General features: G+C 49.4%; 1 protein-coding gene across 1 annotated transcript in view; it reads left to right on the plus strand.

Annotated features, from left to right (window-relative positions):
- The window catches only part of MYO5B (myosin VB), a 169,098-nt gene that overhangs the window by 37,777 nt on the left and 118,453 nt on the right, over positions 1-12,868 (plus strand). Inside the window, exon 5 of the mRNA XM_075533231.1 lies at positions 4,673-4,829. Coding sequence (XP_075389346.1) covers positions 4,673-4,829 — 157 coding nt within the window. The remainder of the gene's footprint in view (positions 1-4,672; positions 4,830-12,868) is intronic.

The following is a 12,868-nucleotide window of genomic DNA, read 5'->3' on the forward strand; positions in this document are numbered from 1 at the left end:
CAAGTCCAACATTAACCCATATGTTCCACACCAGTCCACAAAGTCCTCCGCCATCTCACAAAACACAACAATGCCAACTGCAGGAGGAAAGCTGAGTCAGTGAATGTGTAAATATCTCAGCACTGGCAGGGTTCTCCGCACGGGTGCTCCAGTACCCAGGACTGCATCAGGGTAGGTCCATGTGGCTCCTCCTTGGGGATGTCTTGCAGGAAGTGAGCCTTGCCAGCTGAAGCAGGAAACCAGGGAACAGCTAAGGCAGCTGCACCCTGGTGCGACCATCACAAAGCAAGAGACCCAAGAACTAGCCAGGCACAGGCAGGAAACAGCAAGGCAAGTCACCAACAGTCAGCCAGATGACAGGGTCCCACAGTCCCCAGCTCAAGAGATGTAAATTCCAATTATGTGGCAAAGCAGGTCTTGAAGGAACCTCAAATTACAGCGACACAGTCTACAGATTAGGTGTCCCACAGGTAGTGTAGCTTGCAAATTGAGGCACAGAACAAGCAAGGCAACCACACACTACTGCGATGATCAAAGAGCAAGAGCCCAGAAAGGTGAGGCTCACTGAGCCATTTACCTCTCCGCCCTTCAATTAATCCCACATGTGTTTATAAACCTGGTTGTCACAATAAACTAACTACCTCGGTCTGCTAGCAAGTAGTGTGCACCTAGCCCTGGCCTAGGTTGGGGAGGGTAGTGTGTGGTGTGGGCACAAGAATTGTCATGGAGCTAAACAAAAATCTATTTTCCCAAGCACTTTAAATAGAGCTACATGAGGGAAGGGATTATGAGGTGTTTGTTGGTCCAAGACAGGGTGACTTGATCAGACTTTATCCTGCCTGTATGTCAGCAGCAGGTTTCATAGCCACCAAATGTATTAGGGGTTGGCTCCAGTGTCCATTTATCTTACTTGTTTCTCATGCCCAAACCAAAACCAGCCAAACCCACCACCACCAAGGTGATCCTGACTCAGAGTCATTGTGTTAGGCCGGGTTGACTAGAGAAACAAATCCAGAAACTCTCATATATGTATCGTAAACAGCTTTAAATAAAAGAGGAACTGTATATTGTGGTCTATTAAGAAAACATTATATTCCGGTTCAGATCAAGTCGATAAACCCATAAGTCCGCTACAAGTCCATAAACCCCTCTTCAGACTTGGGCAGTACCTGCAATGATGCAAAATGCAGGAAGATCACGGGCCGGTGGATGCAAAGTCTTGTGGATCCAGTGGCAGTGGAAGCATCTCCAGGGCTCTTGCAGGTCTCAGTGTGGCTCTGCATGGCTTGCCAACAGGAAGGTGAGAGGAGAGAGAGTGTGTATAGCTCACCTCCTGTGACAAAGAGGAAGAGGCAGGTCTCAGAGAGCCATTGATCTCAGTTGCCCTCCAATCAAACTGCCACCTGAATGACAGGTCCACATGTTCCTGTGGGAGCCATGTTGGCACCAAGCCCTAGCTATCACAGTCACCCTATAAAACAGGATAACTGCTGCTTAGGGCTTCTGAGGCCATACCTCTTTACGGGAGCAAGACAGTCTCGTGGTTCTCTTGGGGCAACTGGCAGGTTTGAATTGCCCACCTTGCTGTGAGTTACCACCAGGGCTCCCTGTCTCGTGCCCAGAAATCTTAAATGTAAAGATTTTTAAACTCAGGGACAGTCGTACCTCCTGATGGCCGTGTGTAGATGGTTTCATTGTTGTCGCTGGAGCCAGAGAGTCCATTTTGACTCACGTGTGATTCCACATGACAGAGGACAGCTGGAAATAACCTCGTGGCGTTCTTCCCCAGGCTCTCATCTCTCAGGCACAGCATGCTCTGATGGCAGAGTAGCTACGTATTGACCTGCTTCACCGCAGTCCAAACCACCAGCCGCGCCATAGGAAAAAGACAGGCTTTCTACAGATCCTGTAAAGCAGTGGTTCTCAACCTTCCCAATGCCGCGACCCTTTCATACAGTTCCTCATTCTATGGTGACACCCAAACCATAAAATTATTTTCGTTGCTACTTCATCACTGTCATTTTGCTACTCTTATGAATCGGGTGACCCCTGTGAAAGGGTCTTTCGACCCTCAAAGGGGTCACGGCCCACAGGTTGAGAACCACTGTTGTAAAGACTTACAGGGCGTGAGGGAGGGAGGAAGGGAGAGGGGGAAATGAGAAGCCGATACCAAGGGCTCAAGTAGAAAGCAAATGTTTTGAGAATGATGAGGGCAACAAATGTACAAATGTGCTTGACACAATGGATGGATGGATGGATTGTGATAAGTGTTGCATGAGCCCCTAATAAAAGATTAATAAATAATAATACATACTTACAGGCAGTCAGTTCTCCCCTAATATGACAGTTACATAATCTACAGTCAACTTGAGGAAGGGATGAAGTCCAACTACTAATCAGGTCACAATTGACCTCATTTTGAGGCGTGGCAGAGATAAATAGCTCACTGGAGGCCAGATATACTCTCTCCCTGCGAGACATTCCTGTTGACAAGCACATGGCGCTAATCTGATAGAGCCAGAGCCCTGGAGCTGGAGGAGACAGGTGGAGACCCACACTAGCACTGAGATGCTTCCACCACCGCTGGATCCACAAGACGTTCTACCCACTGGCCTGTGATCTTCCTGTATTCGGCATCATTGCATGCGTTTCATGAGTCTGAAGAGGAAAGTATAAACTGATAACAGACACATGGGCTAATATTGAACTTATGGACTTGAACTGGACGGGGCTGGGATGTTTTCTTAATGTACAATTGCTCTTTGATAGAAGTTCTCGCTTACATACACGTGAGCGTCTATGAACTTGTTTCTCTTGTCGCCCTGGGTAGCTATGAGTCGGAATCGACTCAGTGGCAGTGAGTTTGGTTTCGAGTCTTCCCGGGAGCAGGTCTCCCGTCTTCCTGCAGCAGCACGGGTGTTGCTGGGTACCTTTCAACGGCCAGCCTTTGGTTCTCAGAAGAGGCCCTAACTGTCTGCCTCCACATGCTTGCCATCCCCCCACCCCTCCAGTCCCAGCTCCATCTCGCTGGATCCCTTCTCCTTTGGACACTTTGTTGCCACAGAAACTAGCCCCTTGTGTGAACTTCTTGGGTCACTCACCCTCAGCGTGGACTGCCCGCGGAGTTTTCTCTCTTGTGTATGAATCATTCTTCTTCCTGAGTGGTGGGTGACTTTTCAGTCATTCCTGAGTAATGTGTAGGCCATTCCCATCTGGATACTGCAAGTGAAAGGTGGCAGCTGTCATTGGTCTGTGCCAGTGGTAATACTTTGTGGGCATCGCCCAGAGCTCAATGTCTTCTGCATGCGGTGCCGCTATACGGGAGCCTGGCCGCCCTCCCCACCAGCTGCTTCATTCCTCTCTGGCATATCTGAATGCTGCTTCCTGGGCATCCTCAGTAAGTGCCCAGCACAGTCTTTCTGATGCTCCTCTGCTGAAGGCTGAGGCTCAGACCCACGATGTGCTCATCCCTGTTTTTTTGGAATTAAACATGCAGACTTTGGGGCAAACGCCACGTTTGGCGGGGGGGGGGGGCGGCTTCTACTCTTTGTGTGTACAGAGAACTTTAGAAATGGCATTGAGACTGTGTCTTTGTTATCCGGGTTGACTAGAGAAACATTCATAGACACTCGTGTGTATAGGAAAGAGCTTTACACACAAGAGCAATTAAATACTGAGAACACATCCCACCCCAGTCCAGATCAAGTCCATAAGTCCGATATTAGCCCACATGTCCCATACCAATCAATATATTCCTCTTCAGACTCAAGCAACACATGCAATGACGCCAAGTACAGGAAGATCACAGGCCAGTGGGTTGGAAGTCTTGTGGATTCAGTGGCTGGCGTTGTAAGCATCTCAGTGCTGGCATGGGTCTCTACGTGGCTTTTTTATTCAATGTCCAACTTTCACATGCATATGAGGCCATTGAAGATATGATGGCTTGGGCCAGGCACACCTTGGTCCTCAAGGTGACATCCTTGCTCTTCAGTAAGCTAGAGGTCTTGCCCAGGAGATCGCCTCAGTGCAACGTGTCATTTGCTCTCTTGACTGCAGGTTCCATGAGCAATGATTGTGGATCCAAGTGAGGCAAAGCTCTTGACAATTTCAATCTTGTCTCCATTTATCATGTTACCCATTGGCCCACTTATGAGGGCTTTTGTGTTCTTGAAGGTGGCATCCATATTGAAGGCTGCAGTCCTTGCGTAGCGTTCACCTTCTCTACTTGTCCAGCACACAGATTGAATAAAGTATGGTGAGCAGATACAACCCTGATGTCCGTCTTTTGGGGTTTTTAAGCCATGCAGTGTTGTCGTGCTCTGTTCTTAATCTGTGTACAGGTGTGTGTAGACCTAGAGGGTGTTTGTAATGCAGTGATTGAGGATGCACTGTGCATGGAGAGCACTCCCGAGAGATAACCAGCTGGCTGTCTGTCCCTTCCTCCGGATCATGGAGAGGGGTACTTGCTTGCTTGTAAGCCCTTTTCTAGAATGTCCCCCCACCCCCATGTCACTTCAGATTTTGCGTGGGCAGAGAATGGAGATGTGATCCCTTCACACTGCTCCCTGAAAGAGGGGGTGCTTCTAGTCAGGTGTGGGTCCTTGTCAGCCTCCCTGGAAGGCAGCAGAGGCTCTCCAGAGCCAGCCACTGAGCAGAGCCCCTTCCCTTCCAGAGACGAGAAGAATCAGTCCATCATCGTCAGCGGGGAGTCTGGAGCTGGGAAGACGGTATCCGCCAAGTACGCCATGCGCTACTTCGCCACGGTCGGTGGCTCAGCCAGCGACACCAACATCGAAGAGCGGGTCTTGGCATCCAGTCCCATCATGGAGGTAAGGCCCTCCAGAACCCCCGGCTGCCCCCAGCGGCGTGGCACACCTCCAGCTTCCCCCTCACACTGTCCTGTGCGCCTGCTGTCTGCCATCAGGCTGCAAACACATATTCAAGCATGGTTTTATCCCCTTCGATGGGACGCTTAGTTGGGTAGATCCTAAGGCTGGAGTTGCATGGCCCGGCTCTCGCCCCTGGGCAGAGGGTGTTCATGACCATGGCCTGACTTCCCTTGGACATCTTCCGTGCCTGTAGTGAGGTAGCTAAGAGAGCACCCCAAATTAGCATCGTGTTTTCACCCCTAGTTGGAAGGCTCGGTGACAGGACCTTAAGAGATTGCTTCCTGGGGAGAGGGTGCAGTCCTTCCGCAGGGCAGGGTCAGAGCAGGCAGTCGTCAGCTGTCCCTTGATATGTCTCCCTTGTGTTGGCCGAGGCCCTCCAGAGAGTCACAGAACCGGGGCTGTCCCAGACAAGGACCCTGCTGGACCCAGAGCCTCTGAGGAGCCGGGTGTGCTAGGCACTGGGTTTTCTGCCCCAGGCTATGAGCAGGTTCCCTCCCCACCATATACCCCCGCCCCCCACACCCACAACAGCTCTTTCTAACCCCACCCAGGTTCTTCCTGGTTGTAGCTTGTCTGTGATTATTTCCGAGCATCTTCTCCAATGAACTAGTACCAGCTCAAAGAACAGCCCCTAGAAAGGGCAAAATCTACATCGGACAGAGGGAGCCTTAGGGATTCACGCAATATTTGCTACGGAACCCATTTGCACAATGCAGAAAATTTAAAATGTCTTAAGCCCACACCACCGAAACACTTATTTAATGCCATCTTGTAAGCTTAGGCTGCTTTATGCGCAAACCTCCTTCGTAGACACTTGCATCTGGACCGCCTCTCGTGGATTTTCCTGCGTGCGTGTTGACCTTAGTTAGCTCTGTGCTGCTGTACAGAAATGCACTTAAAGGGGCTGCCCAACAGAGGTGTATTTCCTCATGCGGAGAGGCTAGGCGTCTGAAGTCAGGGTGCTGGCCCTCAGGGCAGGCTTTCTCTCCCTGGTGGCTCTGGATGAAAGTTCTTTGTCCCACGCTGAGCTTCAGCACCTACGTCTTCTTCATGTGGCTCGGCCTCTCCCTGGCCCCTTCTCTGCTTCTCTGGCTCAGTGGTTTCATCTCTCCTTTCTCAAGAGAGAGTGATTGATGACGCACATGGGTCATGTCCCCTTCATATACCAGAGACAGCCTGTTCCCAAGTGGGGTTATGCTGCCAGGAATAGAAATGCCAGGCAGAGTAACCCCTCTGCCTCTGAGCCCTTCCGGTGCCTGGTGACCTTATGGGCAGACCTGCCCCTGTGGGTCTCCATGGCTGTAGATGTTCTGGAATCAGAAAGCTTCATCTGCCTCCCGAGGAGCAGCCAGTGGGTGCCAGCTGCTGGCCTGGCACCTAGCAGTCCAACTTATAACAGACCCCACCACCAGGGGCCCTACTGCAGGCGTAGAGGTATGGATGGTGCGGGGCTGCTGGCCCACCTCTCCCGTGCCAGTGTCCTGCCATCCTGCAGTCTACCAGCCCTGGACACCGGGAGCAGGAGCCGGTTTTAGACCGTTGGTATTGAAAGCTTATTTATCCCCCGTGTCTCTTGTATGTGTTTGGTCATATGCAGATTGGCCATCCCTAAATTCCCGTCTGGCTGAATAAGGTCTTTGTTCCATCAGTAGAGATCAAGTAGGTTTTTTTTCCCCTTCTCTGTTTTGTCCAGAATAATTCCTTGTTCTCTTTCTGAGAGCAATGACACTGTGTCTTTGAAATCTTTATTGCCTCAAAAACGAATGGATTTTTAATACCTGCAGCAAAGCGGAGCAGCTGAACAGTTGTTCTGTTTGAGAGGCATCTGGGTCTCACTGCAGAAGGACTACAGCCAGGAAGGGCGGTGGGCTTAGAGCGTTCTGGTAGAATGTGGGGAGAGAGAGAGACCAGCGCAGCACAGAAACACCTCAGAGCCTCTCCCTCTAGCCTGGCTCCCTGTCCAAGGAAGCCCATCGATTCTTTGGAGTATTCTAAGCAAAACAAAAACCAAACCCACTACCGTGGAGTTGATGCCAACTCGCAGCAACCCTAGAGGGCAGGGAAGACCTGCCCCTGCGAGTGTGTGAAACTCCTTCCTGTGGCGTAGAAAGCTCCCATCTCTCCTCGGGGGAGCAGCTGGTGCTTTAGAACTGCTGGCCTTGCCCTTAGCAGCCCCGCGTGTACCCACTGTGCCACGGGGTTCCCATAACCAACAGACGGCAGGGTGATGACCGACTGCACTGCCCCTGGCCTAGGGAAGGACTGCACCTCCCAACGAAGCAATCTCTGTGGTCCTGTGGCCACCCCAGGATTTCCAGCCCTCGCGGACGTTGCCTGGGGAGAGCAGGCGTCCAGGCAGGGGGAGGCGGAATTCCCAGTGGGCCCTGTGAAGAGGCAGTTGCACGGAGGGAAGGTGGCTCTAGGCTGAATTGGGATGACTAAGCAGAAGCACTAGAGACTGTTAGCTAAGCTGCATGACTGCAGCCTCCTAAACAAGACCCACTCAAGCGCCGCCTCCCAGAGAGTGAAACAAGAACCCACGGACCACGCATTGGCAGCCATCCATCTGGCGAGAACATATAGAAAAGCTCAGGCCCTCACCCCCCCACCACCAAAGCCAGACAAACTCAAATTCACGGTCATCAGTACCAACTGAGAGCAGCCTTCCAGAGCACAGTCAGAGCTGCCCTTGTGGGTTTCCAAGGTAGCCAGTCTTCCTCTTTCCCCCTCCAAGTAGCTGGTGGATTTGAACTGCTGACATTGTGGTGAGCAGCCCAGTGAATTAACTGCCCCACCCCCAGGGTGCCACAGAACCGCAAGCTACCCCATATAAAAGAAACGGGCAACGAACATGAACAGGCACTTCATCAGAGAAGATACTCCAGTGGCCGGTCAATACATGAAGAGATGGACACAGCCAGGAGCCATTAGAGGCAAATTGAAACAATGAGCTATCAACTCGGCTCAGTAATAATGACAGTGATCAAAGACAGGCAGGCAGAGACACTCCTGCTGACGAGCCACATGGAGCTATGCTGATGGAACTGGGGTCCTGGAGCTGGAGGAGCCACATGGAGACCCACACCAATGCTAAGATGCTTCCACCACCACTGGATCCACAAGACTTTCCACCCATTGGCCTGTGATCTTCCTGCAGTTGGTATCATTGCATGTGTTGTGTGAGTCTGAAGAGGAATTTATTGATTGGTATCAGACATGTGGGTTAATATCGAACTTATGGACTTGATCTGAACTGGACTGTGATATTTTTTTAGATCAATTACTCTTTGATCTAAAGCTCTCTTATATATAAAATAAAAATAATTTTAAGAGCAGGCAAGAAACTGCACAGACCAGTGAAGGTATGGGGACATTGGAACTGTGCCTAGCTGGGGGATACCTGAAAATGGTACAGCTACCATGGAAATGAGATGGCACTTCCTTAAGAAGTTAGAACTTTAAGAGAGATCAGACCATCCTACAATGTTCCTATGAGATGCATATCTGAGAGAAACGGAGCCATAATGAACACAGACACAGGCACACACACATTCACAGTACGGCAAAAAGATGGAAACAAGGAAACCACCTAAGTGCCCACCAACTGATAAATGGATAAATCACCGTGCATACACACACTGGATTATGCAACATGAAAGATGGTGGAGCTGCAAAACATCTCACAAGGCAGATCAGCCTGAAGGACCTCGTTCTGAGTTAATGGGTCAATTGCAAAAGGACAAATATCATATGAGAGCATTATAAAAATTCATGTACAGAATTCCATGATTCTCACCTTTCTGAGACAATCACTTTTCTGAGATAATCGTTGAAGACAAAGCGGGTACAGAAGCAAATGTGGTGAAGAAAGCTGATGGTGCCCAGCTATCAAAAGATAAAACGTCTGGGGTCTTAAAGGCTTGAAGGTAAACAAGCAGCCATCTAGCTGAAAAGCAACAAAGCCCACACAGAAGAAGCGCACCAGCCTGTGTGAGCATGAGGTGTCGAAGGGATCAGGTTTCAGGCATCAAAGGGGAAAAAAAATCATATCATTGAGAATGAGGGGGAGTGTGGAGTGGGGACCCAAAGCCCATCTATAGACAACTGGCCATCCCTTTCAGACGGTCTCGGGGAGGAGACAGGCCAGTCAGAGTGCAGGGTAGCAATGATGAAACATACAACTTCCCTCTAGTTCTTTCATGCTTCCTCCCCCCACTATCATGATCCCAATTCTACCTTACAAATCTGGCTAGAGCAGAGCATGTACACTGGTACAGATAGGAGCTAGAAACACAGGGAATCCAGGACAGATGAACCCATCAAGACCAGTGGTGAGAGAGGCGATACTGGGAGGGTGGGGTAGAAAGGGGGAACCCATGACAAGGATCTACATATACCTCCTCCATGGGGGATGGACAACATAAAAGTGGGTGAAGGGAGACATCAAACAGTGTAAGACAGGACAAAATAATAATAATTTATAAATGATCAAGGGTTCATGGGGCGTGGGGAAAAATGAGGAGCTGATGCCAAGGGCTCAAGTAGAAAGCAAATGTTTTGAGAATGATGATGGCAACAAATGTACAAATGTACTTGACACAATGGATGGATGCATGGATTGTGATAAGAGTTGTGTAGCCCCCAATAAAATGATTTAAAACAAAAATGAAATGCATGCACAGAAAGATACTTTTTTTTCCTGTTTCGCAGGAGCAGAGGGTATCTCCACATAGTGTCTGTGCTGCAGGGGTTTCCGGGTACATTGTAGAGTATACTGGGGCCAAAAAATTTTCTTTTTTTAACCTATTCTTTTTTTTCATTAAAAGAACATTTTAGCTTTATACAATGGATGTATGTATATGTATGAACTGTGATAAGAATTGTATGAGCCCCTAATAAATTGTTAAAATTAAAAAAAATAAAGAGATAACGAAAAAAAAAAGAACATTTTATTGGGGGTACTTACAGCTCTTTCAGTAATTCATACATCAATTGTATCAAGCATATGTGTACATCTGCTGCCATCATTTTTTCTAAACATTTAATTTCCCTTGATACCTTTTCCCCCTCCCTTCCCCCATCTTCATGACCCCTTGATAAATTATAAATTATTATTATTTTCATATCTGACACCGACTGCTGTCTTCCTTCCCCCACATTTTCTGTTGTTAGTCCCCCTGGGGTGGGTGGGGTGGTGGTGGTTATTGGACATTGTGGTCAGTTCCATCCCCACCTTTTCTACACCCTCCTGGTATCACTACTCCCATTTATGTTCCTGCTTTCCATGTGTCATGTCCGTGTCTCTGTACATGCACATGTTCCAGTCTAGCCCGCAGTGAAAGGCAGGACTGGGGTCATGAGAGTGGTGTGTGGGGAAACCTCAAAGAACCAGAGGAATAGTGTGTGTTTCATCGGTGCTATACTGCGCCCTGGTTGACTCATCCCTTGCCTGTGATCCGTCTGTGAGGGGATGTCCGATATTGTCTACAGATGGTTTGGGGGGTCTCTGTTCCAACTACCCTCATTCTTAACAATATTTTTTGTTTGTTTGTGGGGACAGATATTTTCAAACACTTTGAAGGGACTGAGTCACTAGGCTTGAGGGTTTGAGACCATAGTCATGGGGGGAGGGGCAGGCATCTAGGTCTGTGGATGTAACATAGTCCATAAAGACAGTATTCTACATCCCACTTTGGCCAGTATCCCCGGAGGTCTTAAAAGCTTGTCAGCAGCCATCTGAACTATAATTGTCTCTCTTCCAATTGGAGCAAAGAAGATTAAAAAACCAAAGACTCAAAGGGACAAGCAGTCCAAAGGACTAAGGGACCACAGCCTCCACGAGCCTGAGACCAGAGAACCAGATGGTGCTTGGTGTCCACTACTGACCACTCTGATCAGACCCCATTAGAAGGTCCTGGACAGAGTGGAAGAAAAATATTAGAATCATAGAAACGACTAGACTTGCTGGTGTGATAGAGGCCGGTTGAATGAATCCTTTAGACCATGGCCTTCAAACCTGCGACTGAGCCTGTTCCTGAGAGCACTTCCCGCCATCCGTGCCCAGGTGTGCAAGTGAATGACAACATCCATGAGGGACCTGAACAATCTAACCCGCGGAGACAGAATGGGCAGCGTTTGCCCCCATCATAAAGGTGGGAAAACAACATGGGCAGAACAGAGGGGAGGCTGGAAACAGAACCCAGAGAAGAAGTGGGGACCGCGTTTCACATGGAGGGGGGATGGAAACGGGGGCCATGAAGCCAAAGGCATGCAAACCGCTGGATGGAAAATGAATTGTCTTTGTTAATTCTCACCCAAACCAAACCAGAATAAAATGCCTGGTTCTCTCTACAAGAAAGAGAGAGGACATTCCCAAAGGAGCAAGTTTCAACTGAAACTAAAAGACACGCCCAGGAGCTGAGGGGGGTGGGGCTCCTTTCCCAGCAGAGAGGGAACAGCCTGAGACCTGGGGGGACGTGGGGAGAAAGAAAAAGGAGCTGAGGGGAGTGGGAGGCCTGAGACCCACCCAGGGTAAGAGCATGGAGAGGCGAGGCTGAGGCAACCCCACGGGCCTTGTATAAGACACACCGGGGCTTGAACCCTTGACCTCAGAGGCAGTGGAAGCTGCTGAATCATTTTACTGAGGGGAATGTCAAGTTCGCTAGAGTTCCTCTGGTGGGAAAGTAGAGCACTGACAGTCGGAGACCAGTGGGAGGAGGGAATCTCCCCAGAAACTGTCGTGCATGTTCAGGAAAGAGCTGATCGTGCCTGGAGCTCAGACAGTGGCAGTGGGGCAGGGCTGTGTGGAAAGGTTGTGTGGTGTTGTGTGGTGTGGTGTGGTGTGTGTGTGTGTGTGTCTTCATTCTGTGGCACTGCTATAGCAGAAATACCACAAGTGGGTGACTTTAACAAGCAGACTTGGTCCCCACAGAAGGATTTCTCACAGAAGCCCAAAATCAGAGTGCCGACTTCAGGGCATGGAGTTCTCTCTCGATTTGCTCAAGGGAAATCCCTCGTCTCCTTTCTGACATCTCTACGCCTAGTGTTCTTTGGCGATCCCCACGTGTCTTCCTCTGGGTCTAAGGAGTTCTCGGCACAGGGGCCCTGGGTCCAAGGACACACTCCCCTCCTGGGTCTTCATTCTTGCAGGCAGTGAGTCTCTCTGAGTTCTTCTTGCTTGATTCTTTTCAAGCTCAAAGCCGTTGGACGCGATCAACCCAGGACTGTAGCTTGTATCTTGCCTCATAAACCGACTCTAATCCTGCCTCATTGACTTCTTCGAGGCTGGGATTTACAACATGTCGTATGATGACATTGCACCACAAAATGGATGATCATTACATAACGCTCCGTGCCATGGCCCAGCCAAGGTGACACACTAAAAACCGAACTCACTGTCCTGCATAGCGACCCCGTAGGACAGGATAGAACTGCCAGTCATGTTCCAAAGGCTGTCACTCTTTACGAGTCGAACACTTGGTCTCTCTTCCCCCTCTCACTGAAGTAAGGCTAGACAAGAGCCGTATGCACCTGGTCCAATTCTTAAAGGCAGAGGAATGGATCTTGTTCACAAACTGGGGACTACCTGTATCCCCAAAGGCCACCTTTTAGCTCAATAACTGACTCACAAAATAAAGAATATTACCTTTGAAAACCCAATTATTTCCTGCTTTGAATTTTGTGTCAAAACCATGTGTCTAGCAATGGAAGGCATTTTGGAATGAAGCAGGGAAAAATTTGAAGTCATACAGATTCTGTTACAATAACTGGGACGCATGTGTCCTAAGGGGCATCCAGTGTGGCATTGGTGGGATGCCCCTTTTCTTTAGAGTCACAAAGTTATAGAGGTTCACACCAGATGGCACACATGCTAAGAGTGGGATAACACTTTCCCACCAAACCCCACATGCTGAACATATAGGTAGACACTAGCTCATTGCCACTGAGTCAGTTCTGACTCATTGTGACCCTAGGGGACA

The sequence above is a fragment of the Tenrec ecaudatus genome, chromosome 15 (assembly GCF_050624435.1).
Source record: "Tenrec ecaudatus isolate mTenEca1 chromosome 15, mTenEca1.hap1, whole genome shotgun sequence".
NCBI classification, from domain to species: Eukaryota; Metazoa; Chordata; class Mammalia; order Afrosoricida; family Tenrecidae; genus Tenrec; species Tenrec ecaudatus.